Genomic DNA, 11,218 nt, shown 5'->3' on the forward strand with positions numbered 1-11,218 from the left:
TTAAAAATTATTTAATAAAAACCAGCACAGTAGGTTTGTGTCATAGTTAGGACAAGTATAGGTGATATCTGATAGAGATTAAAATCATTATCAAAAAACCCTATGATGCAAATCTGTATATAGTGTTAAATTTTTAGATGAAATTATTCCAAAAGCAACATAAACTCCTATTTTCCTTATTATACTCTCATTACAATTATTATAATTTATAAGAATAACACATTAATAAATACTTAATATAGTAATTAAACTTAGTATTCTAATTTTTACGAAAAAATTCTAAAGTTGTTGTAGACATAGTAATTCTTTTAATATTAGTCACTTAATTTCTCTAAAAATAATAATTATATTTAAAAAAATATTTTTGATATTTTTTAATTTACTTTTATATATAGTTATTGAATATTTTTATAATTTATCTCTTATATCTTAAGAAAGTGTTAACTTTATTTTTCTGTGTCAATTTTTCGATTGGAATTGAACTCCTTAACCTCACCATTTGTTAAGCAGACGTTTATAATATGGTAAACATGCAATGCAATTCTTGAACAATAAAATGAGTAATTCAAGTTTTTATTTAATTCAGGACATACATTTTCAAAGTCGTTTTTCTCGCCTTAGTAAAAAGTGTTGTCAGAAAATTCAAAATGAGTTTGACTTTATAATCAATGTTGATATCATTCATATAATATTTATTAAAATCGATGACCACATCAATGTAGCCCACCTTTGTATGGTATTTTAATTAAAAAAGTACATTGAATAAAAAGGATGTATATATTACTTATATCTATTACTTTTAAATATAATTGTATTAATCCTTACATTTTTTAATAAGTTATGACAGTTTTTAGGTTGAAAAAATGAAATATAAAAAATATGTTAAAACTAAAAATTAGAATTTTTTTTAATAACATTTTCAAATGTAATTTGAGATGAATTGAAAAACTTTTCGTTTAAAAGTGCTATTTTGATTTCCTTCTTGTGGGCAAGTAAAATGTCAAATTTTCAATTACTTTTTTTTTTTTTTTTGAAAGCGAAATAACAATGGTATTTATTCATAAAAAACAAATTAATTATTTCATTATTCAAAACGTTAAAATAATTTTAAGAAAATAAAATACAAAAAAATCTTAATTCAAAGATTTTAAAAGTAGTAAATTTTTGAGGTGATTTATCACATTTACGAGAGAAATATATTAAATTTTTGATGGTAATCATATCTTGATGAAGATAAGATTTGTGATATTTAGACGTATCGTTGAAAGAAATCGGTATGGGGAGAGATGAGAAAAATTATAACAGTCATTAAAAAAACATATGATAGTTGAATTTATACCATCTCAGCTTTGCATCGAAGCTAAAATTAACACAAAATATTCGATGGATTAAAATATATTAAATTTATCAAGACATCGTGGATCACTCTGCATAGCTCTGAAAAAGAATAGTTCTTGGCACTAATGAAAGTTAAAATAAAATTTATAAATTTATTAATAAAAATCGATAATTTTTTTAATTGATAAAAAGAATTTCTGATCTTGGTCCAGTCATTGAATTTGTTATTAAGACACTGTGAGAGTTTGGTTAACACAGATCTTCATATTTTGCTTAAAACAATACTTATTCTCTTTGACAAACAAATTGTAATGCCGTTATCAGCGCTAATCAGTATTAAAATTTGATAACATTTCATTCATAGAATATGTTCAATATTAAAAGTAAGGTTGTAAATTTAAAAATTAATTGTTCTATTCATTATTTAGATTATATAAATTGTGTACCAATTTTCAAAATTTAAGAAAAATTTAAACTTTTTTCTTCATTACTGTTGTGTAAATAAAAATAAACAATTTACATTATAATTGAATAGTTAGGTTATACCAATTATTTTTTTATATCATGTAATTTATTTTTAAATATATTTCACAATCAGTATACTTATACCAGAATACCTACAATGGGACTGGTAGGATCACACTTGTCTCGCAAAATTAGAAGATTCAATGTAATTGATCGAACAGAACGTATCATTAATAAAGAAAAACCTATTCCTGCTCCTCTTCATAAAACTGATGTTGAGCGACTAAAAAAAATGATGCAGGGTATTATTATTATTATACCATCATTAACAAAGAATTATACAAACATTAATTTTGTTTTAGATGATCCTCAGATGAAAGAAGAAGTGATCAATAAAAATTCCTTACTTGAAAAAAATTTGAAAGATGTTTATGTTAATTCAACAGGTGATGTAAGTATATACAATGGTTTAGCTTATTTCATAAAAAATGTAATATCAATATTTTTTTACTTTAATATTTAAATATTAGTTTCTCCATATTCTATAAGCTTGATCAGGATAATTCAAACATCAATGTAATAATTACAAGGGAACATTTTTTTTATATCGGTATTAAATTAAACTAATATTTATATCAATAAATTAACATTCTATTTTTAAAAAAATTGCAAAATATATTTATGAAAAAAAAAAATTAAATAGTAATTTTAATTAAAAGTATTATTATGAATTTGTTTTCAGCATCCTGATAATTATGTGAAAACCAAAGCTAAGTTACCACAAAATAGAGAACAAGTTTTTTCTTATGGATTTTTTATGAAAGAACCTTCTGAAGTACCTGAAGGGCGTTATACTTTATCACAAATTGTTGAATGTATATCAGATCATCATAAAGATAAAAAACAATTTACTGCTGAAATATTAGCTAAAAAACTCAAAATAGACGTGAAAGTTATGGGTAAGTTTATTATAATATCTCACTAGTTATGCAGTTTTATATTTAAATTTTAGAATTAATAATTACATTAATTATATATATTGATTTAAACTATACCTTTTATATAAATAAATAGATCAAATATGGGTGATAATCTATGGAGCTTGCATGATTTCTTAAGAGGTTTTAGTTTTAGTTATTTTATGTTACCATATTATATAGTTCATATATCAAATTAATAAAATCAAAAAGCAATTTTTTTATAATAAATTAATAGTTAGTTAGTTGTAAACATGGTCTATCATTCCTCATCTATTTATTTATATATCTATTTTTTTTTTTTGTAACACACAAATTGTTTGTATGAAAAGATATTTTAGTGCTAGATACCAAAAATAAAAAAATAAAATACTTAGAATTATAAATTCAGTAATCTAATCATATTAAGTGAAAAAATATAGATAATAAATATGAATTTTATATTTAAAACGTCATATTGACTATTCTAATTTTTGCAGAAAATATACTCAATTACTATCGTGTGTTTGATATGTATATACCACAAAATATGCGTGACAAGCCAAAATCAAAAGCTCAACAATTTATTTCAAGTACATTTGATGGAATAAAGAAAGATTTGATGCATGATAAAAATGAAAAGCAATATAAATACCTAGAAAAATGACTTTTTATTTGTTAGGATTATAATATTAGTATGAAAATAAATTGTTTTTATTATTGTTTGCAATCATTACTGTTTTTTATTAGTTTAACTTTGTATAAAGTAATAAAATAGTCATATAGTCAAAGCTTACTTTCTTATATTAACAGTAATTAAACAGTATTTAGAAGACAAACAAAATTTATCCGTTAAAAATATATTAACTCTTTTTAGCAAAATTTACATTAGCAGCATTTTTTTGAGATTTTTTTTTTTTTTTTTTTGTAAAAAATTAGTAGTTTACCCAAGAAATTTATTTTACTTTAAGTTATCTAAATGCTAAAGAAAAAACCATATTTGGATATTCTTTATAAAATGTAACCATGCTAATTAAGCGACTAACAGTATAAAATATATAAATTATGTATATATGTGCAGTATAACAATCTATTTAATTGAAGTACGAAAAAATAGGGTAAATATAAAGAGATAGCTGATCTAGTAGGTTAACATAAAAACATTGAGTTTATAGTTTTATTTTATTAAAATAAATAATAATAATATAATTAATAATGTGTTAATTACAAAAAGACTGTATATAACTAATTTTTTTCTGTTTTCACTATGTGTTTATATTCTTATTCTATCTTATTATTTATTTATTTTTCTAAACTAGTCATAAAATTGTTACCACACATTTTTTTATAACAAAATGAGTTAATAGCATACATTTAATTAATTAAAGCTACATTACCACAAGTAATATCACAGTATTCATTCATTTTTTTTTTAGATCAATATTTTACACAGGATTATATTTTTTGTGATATGTTGATGTCCTTTCTTATTAATATATTAAAATTGAAATTGTGTGTTTTGATAAATATTAAACATTTATTTTTCTTTAATATTTTATACATTAAGCTAGAAATAATTTAAATTTGTGATTTTTATTATATAAAAATCCTAATTTCAAGAGGAAAGCATTATTTAGATATTTCTTTCTAAAATTTGTTTGATACATATATATGTATATTGGGAGCGTGTTGTGATGCAGTGTTCAAACAGCGCCTTTAAATGTTACTGTTCAGCTGCGCTGTTTATTATTAGTTTCCGAATGGGAACTTAAACAGTAACACATACCTTGTTCCTATACTGGTTTCTTCAGCCAAAATGAATTTGTGTTAGGTCGAAAGCGGGTGTAGAAACTTTATTAAATCATAAAATAGAGCCGACCTCAAAGAGTTGTAATAAAGGATAAGGAGATAATTATGAAAAATAATATTTACTATTATTGTAGGATTTTCTTTAATTTGGGAATTAATTAATATATTATATGTATATTGAATAAAAATGTCTTGTTTTAGATACTTAAGTTAAATATTGTTTTATTATTTATGAGATTTTGTACACTTTAATTAATAAATGAAGGTCAATTGAATTAATAATCAAGTTCATTTGAAATTTAATTTGAGCATTAAAAATGGTTTACTTCAATTAAAATTGTTATTATAACATTTGCACAGGATAATCCTTGTTTTTATATGCAGCTTAAATAAAGCTATATTTAAAGCTTATACAATTTTTAAAACGTAAATTAAGAAATATATTATGTTATAAAGTTGCCTATGCATAGTGCCTAAATTGAATTAATTATTTCAGAAATCCATTAAAAATACAAAAAATAAATTAGATTCTATATTTTACAAAATTTAGTGCAATTACCAATTAAATATTACCATTAAATAATGTAATAATTACATGTCTAGTTACCATGACCACAACGGATTTCACTTATTTAATAAAAAAAATTGTGTGGTTTAATTTAGATATTATCAATATTTTGATAGTTCGATTATAAATAAACTAATATTAGTTTTTTTAATCATCTTTATATCATGCAAAAAATTTCATAGATATTTTTTATTTAAAAAAGTAACAAGAAATAAAAAAATTCATTTTTATCATTTTAAAATTCTTTATAAATGTTCTTAACAATAAACTTAAAAATAATATATAAGCAAAAAGCGGTTTTTTATTACAAGTTATTTTGAAAAATATGGCTAAAAAATAGTCATAACACTATCATTATGATAGTAATAGAACCACTTTAAACCTTGTACATTAACGTCCTTTACCCTCCGTGACCTATGCGTGGGACATATTTTACAGCGCCATTAACAGATAATATCTCAGATAAATTTGATTGTTTGTATGTGTATAGACTACATTTTATGATAGAAAAAAATTAATAGAATTTTAAAACTATTTCTACATTTTCATACAAAGGTTCTTTTTTTCGTGACAAATTAACGTGTTCAAACCTAAATCGATATTTTATTGGTCATTTATTCAGCACTTATAATAATTTTTCATTATCTCTATATGTGTTATAGTAGTCTAATATCACTAAAGATACTTATACACAGATAAACAATACTTCAATACTAAATAAAAATTATGTCCTGCAACAAGGAAAGTGGGTTAACATGTAGTAATAGATAAACGGTTGTATCGGATAAAAAAAATTATAACAAAATTGTTTGTAAATTTTCCCTTTATCATATTAGCAAGTTAAAATTAGGGTTTCCTATTTAAGAAAGTTAAAGCTTCCTATCACTGACGATATGAAAAAAAAAAATGATTTAACTACATACATTATTACAGAGTTTTTTGAACCAGACAATATTTTTCAACAAAAATTTAAAAGTTCCTGAGAAAATGAGCATTTTTGTCAAAATTAATCTGTACAGAGAGTGTAATAAATCTAACACTATTTATAACTTTTGATCTACTTACATTTTTTCAATTTATTAAAAATTAAATATTTGTAATATTTCTTTATTGCGTAAAAAAAAAAAAAATAACTTTTTTTATAAAATTAATATTTATCTAATAATTTGAAATTTTGAGAAAGTCATTTTAATGATTAGTTCTAAAGAATAATTTTGATGCCACAAACTCTTATTTTAATTTAGCTATTAAATTACTAGATTTATTAAGTTTGTTAAAATTGTTAACACTTTTTCTATGGTATCAAGAAGTGTTTGTTATATAAAAAAAGAATAGAAGTAACCGTATTATTTCATATTAGTCTTTTATTGTAAATTTATCTTTTTTCTATTAAAATTATTTATAAAAACACTTAATAGAAACAAAAAATGAGTAAATTATAAACACCTGTATCACTCATTTTTACCATGCAGGAACACACTCTAAGTATAAATCATTTAACCTTCTGATTTATACTTCGAACACTATAAATTTTCGATGCTTCTACCATAAATTATTGAAAACTTGTTGTATTCTATTATAAAAATATATTTTAAGGCTGAAGAAAAATCTTTTTGGTGCCTTCATCATGTTTTTTAAATCTTTGTCTATAAGTGACATTAAAAAATATATGGATTTTATATATAAAATAAAATTGCAATGTGTCACAATTTATAAATTTTAAATTGATGTTTTTTTTAGTGATGTTTAAAAAAGATTGTAAACATCTCACCAAGCTTAGAAACCAAATGATTGAAATATTTTAACATTTTAAACCATATCTAGTATATTAGGTGACCAATATTAGATTTTTATCAATAATATGAAAGAGTATATTTTAGTTAATTTTGGATTTTTAAACTAAATAAGAACAAATTTTAAGGTCAAATAAGTTTTCAAAGATAGTCTCATAATGTTTTTGATTTCTATAATCTTTTTTTGACCATGTACTAAAAAAATTCGATGTAGATGAACTAATTAGTTGATTGTATACTTATTAAATTATAATTTATTAAAAATAATAAAAATTGTTAAAACCTGAAATTATTTCAGTTTCTAGTTTTACATCTCATATAAGACTTCACATAATTTGATAATTTACCGGGAAAATATTTTTATTTTGATAAAATAAATACATAGTATGTTATATTTATCTATTTTTTAAATACTAAATTATTAATATTAGTATCAAAATTATGTCACAATTCGTTTCGAATTATCAATACTATTATTCAATTTCAATGTTTTTGATAAAAACATAATTTTTGATATAAAATGCTTTTATAACAAACCGTATTATAACGGCGGCTATGTGGAAAAACTTCATTAGTCATATTTTTTATTTTTGGACTAATGTGTACCAATTTCTTTTTTAGTACCAAAAAAGTAAAACTTAATGGTACATTTTTCATGGTCATAAACTAAACCTCGTTCCTATACAATGACAAATACATAAATCCTAAAGTTTTTTACATCTACAGTAAATTGATAAAAAGAGACTTTACCACGTATAGAAAGATATAAGTAAATATTCAATACCCAAAATGATCTAATTTAGTTTTATATTCTACTAATAATAAAATTCTATCAATTTAATACATGTAATATTATAATAGTTGAACTATATTGTATTCTTAAAATTTATTCATTTATTTTTATAAGATTTGTTAAAAAAAAAGTGTTCTTATGTCAACCATGAAGAATAATGCATAAATATGATACTAATAATTGCAGCTATTAATTCGATTAATACGTGATGTCATTAATATTGCGAAAGTGAATTTTAGGATGATAAATGAAGTGGATTATCTGTGCGTCATAAAAACTTGTGTAAATTATACATATCATAGTTGTATCATAAGTACTATTTTATATTTCCTAAAATATTTATAATTTGAGCTAAAATGGAAATCATTGAAATTGTAATTCCTATTACACATGTACATAATTGATTATTTGTAATGCGTGTACATATTTAATTATTATAAATTATTAATGAAAATTTCATTAATTATTTTATCTTCATATTTGAAATTTTAGAAACACTCATAAATAATTAGCTTATTTCTTTATTAATAATCTAATTCAGGAAATGATCGGCCAATAACAACTTTTGGGCCAGTATTTCAGAAGTTATTAACAATTTTAAGTAAAAACTAAAGGTGAGGAGTGGGTGCTGTTATTTCTATAACTAGACATTTTCCAGCCATACTCTTCTTGTGGCCTTGATATAAATATGTCAAAAAATTCTGAAATTATAGTCCCATGTTGTTATTGTTCAATAATTTTCTTAATTAGACGATTATCTATTAAATAAGCTAGTTAATTAGCAAATGTATGTTATCATTTGAGAAATTAAAGTTGGCACCCTTAAAATTTATAAGGAATGAAAATAATTCTTTTATTTTTTAACTGATACATCGAGAAAATCATTGAACTAAAAGAAACCAACAAAAAAACTATTAATTTTTAATTTTCGATAAATTAAATAGTTTATGATACGAGGTATATAAAAATTAAAATAAGTACAAATATGTTGCCTTATTATTTTAGAACAAAAATTATTATATCAAAAATAAACAATTAAAATTCGTCATTACTTGTTACATACAATTTGTTTACATTTGAACAAATTAATAAAATCTATTATTTGTTAGTTCAAGCAAAAATATTAGCAAGATATTAGGAGTAATATGATATACACCTATATGTTTAACATCAACATGTCAAAAAAAGCAACAAGTATAGAAAAATAAAAAATTGTTTTAACGACACTTTTCTGTATTTTTATAATAATGTATTGTTATAGAGGATTTATTTATATGATATTTATTCAAGAACAATTATGTTAAGGTATAAACATAATGTTTGGAATAAATTTTACTTTTGGTATTAATCTGGAGATATTAAAATAAATCTTCTTAATGTTTCTTAATTTTTCCACTTTGTTAGAAAAAATAGTAATAATCAGTGGTGTTTTGGGGTGTTACGCAGGTATATGGCGCATACCAAATAACAATTTTTTTAATTACCGTACACTCTAGAAAAATAATACTTATGTACTATTTATGTTTAAGAGTATACAATCACAAATAAAAGTATACCCTTAAATATATAAAAAGGTTTTCTGCGAAATACCACTAATAATAATGAACAAATCGTGTCTCTAATACATGCAAAGGTCAAAATACGACGATAGCAATTTGTTATAATATAAAGTGAAATCATAGCCCAACTATCGTTTTTGCAATAAACTTAAAAAACATACGTTTAATTAATTATTAGGGAACATTCATTTTTTAAATGGATTTTTCTAAAAACCAAGTTTTTAATTAGTGACAGCCTTACCCTAAAAGGGTGTGAATTATTGAATTGTAAATCTATCTATTTATAGATATGAATAATTATGCAATTGAAATTGTAAGTAAACAGTTTATTTTAGTGTCTATTCAAATAGATAACTACTTATGTTAACTGTTGGTAAATTTAAATGGTATGCCGTGCATTGTAAATTGTTTTTGTCTACTTCAAAATATTACTTGTATACATAAATATCAGTTTTAGGGTTAGCCCAATGACCATTAAAAATAATTTCGACTATACTTTCTTTCTCATTAGACCTTAAATATTATAATTGATACACAAGACTATCATTTAATTACATTTTATTTTACAATTACCTCTTCAAGTGATTTCGTCAAATGTAACTTAATTAATATGCTAATCATTTCTACAATAAAAGGAATTCCTTATAACATCAAAAATTTAAATCCTCCCTTTTAAATAAAAAATCAATTTAATATCGATTAATAAGTCATAATAGCTTAATTGAATTTACGAATCTATCAGCTAACTACTAATATTGTTATATATGCCAACCATATAAAGTAACGAATACGCGATTTGTTTAAGATTATGAGTGTGAAATGATTGTAAAGTAGGTAGATAATAATTCTAACAAAATAATATTGATTTGATTCTTTTTGCTAAGAGTAATATTAGGACACTTAGTCAAAATATGTATCAGTAGGTAATAATATGATTCATAAGTAAAATGTGCGATAATGAAATAATATGTCCTTCAAAGATTTTTTTTTATTAAATTATAAGTTACTATCGAGTTGAATTAACCTTGAAATTTGGTCAAAAATACCTTATGGCGTGCAACAGAAAAAAATATTAGACCAATAACTGACCTATACTTCCGTCATGTTACAAAAATAAAATGTAAATTCAAAATTCTTCTAATTCAAAATAAAATATTTATTTAAAATATTATTTTGAAACTAAAAAATTTTAAAAATATTTAACTAAAAAAGCAACAAAAAATACGTTTACATATTATGAGAACAACATTACTATCATAAGCATTAAACACATACAATGTATATAGTATGTATTTAGCGCTTAAAACAAGTATACGCGAATAATAATTTTGTTTTGGAGTACCAGAATAAATATCAAATTTGGGTCCTTCACCTAATGCAATACACTTTGTATAAGAAAAATTACTTTAAAATAGTAATTTAATAAAATAGATGTATTAGTAATTTTTTTTACTTCAGTAAAATATTTAAAAATTATTATCAATGTGAGTTTTTATCAAAAACTTAATAGTTGTAAGCATGTTTATTTTTATTTTGAGTTTGACAATCATTTCATAACTAATTTAAAAATAAACTTTTAAATATTATCACAATGCGAGTAAAAATAGGCATAGAATTATTAATCATTAAATTGTTTTTAATTCTTAATTTTATTAACAAAATTATGAACTAATTTCTTTATTTATTTTCAACATCATTTAAAATATTATTTCACAAATGACTTCATTTTGATACCATTTGTAATAATCGTTGGATAAAATTTAATTAAATCAATCACATATTAATTTTGTTTTTACGTAATGACTAGGATAATTATATGAATCATGATAAAAAGATATTTTTTAGCTTCGATGCGAAGCTGAGAAGGTATTAATTTTACCATGATGTGTTTATTTTTTTTTTTATTTTTTTTTTTATTTTTTTTTTTTTTTTTTGTG

At 22.0% G+C, this 11,218-nt stretch overlaps 1 protein-coding gene across 1 annotated transcript; it reads left to right on the forward strand.

Annotated features, from left to right (window-relative positions):
* The first annotated feature begins 1,712 nt into the window (after positions 1 to 1,712).
* LOC126901016 (protein NDUFAF4 homolog) lies at positions 1,713 to 3,492 on the forward strand. The gene is made up of 4 exons (XM_050677130.1): positions 1,713 to 2,105; positions 2,166 to 2,254; positions 2,546 to 2,762; positions 3,260 to 3,492. The coding sequence occupies exons 1-4, from the start codon at positions 1,961 to 1,963 to the stop codon at positions 3,424 to 3,426; spliced, it is 618 nt and encodes a 205-aa protein (XP_050533087.1). The 5' UTR covers positions 1,713 to 1,960; the 3' UTR covers positions 3,427 to 3,492.
* The last annotated feature ends 7,726 nt before the right edge of the window (positions 3,493 to 11,218 follow it).

Source organism: Daktulosphaira vitifoliae, unplaced genomic scaffold, assembly GCF_025091365.1.
Source record: "Daktulosphaira vitifoliae isolate Bord-2020 unplaced genomic scaffold, ASM2509136v1 Scaffold_3, whole genome shotgun sequence".
In the NCBI taxonomy this organism is placed as follows: domain Eukaryota; kingdom Metazoa; phylum Arthropoda; class Insecta; order Hemiptera; family Phylloxeridae; genus Daktulosphaira; species Daktulosphaira vitifoliae.

Excerpts from the sequence above, each read along its gene's own strand:
- LOC126901016 (XM_050677130.1), top strand. The coding sequence starts at position 1,961 with ATGGGACTGGTAGGATCACACTTGTCTCGCAAAATTAGAAGATTCAAT. Across the intron at positions 2,106-2,165 it reads ACTAAAAAAAATGATGCAGG|ATGATCCTCAGATGAAAGAA; the intron begins GTATTATTATTA and ends ATTTTGTTTTAG. Across the intron at positions 2,255-2,545 it reads ATGTTAATTCAACAGGTGAT|CATCCTGATAATTATGTGAA; the intron begins GTAAGTATATAC and ends ATTTGTTTTCAG.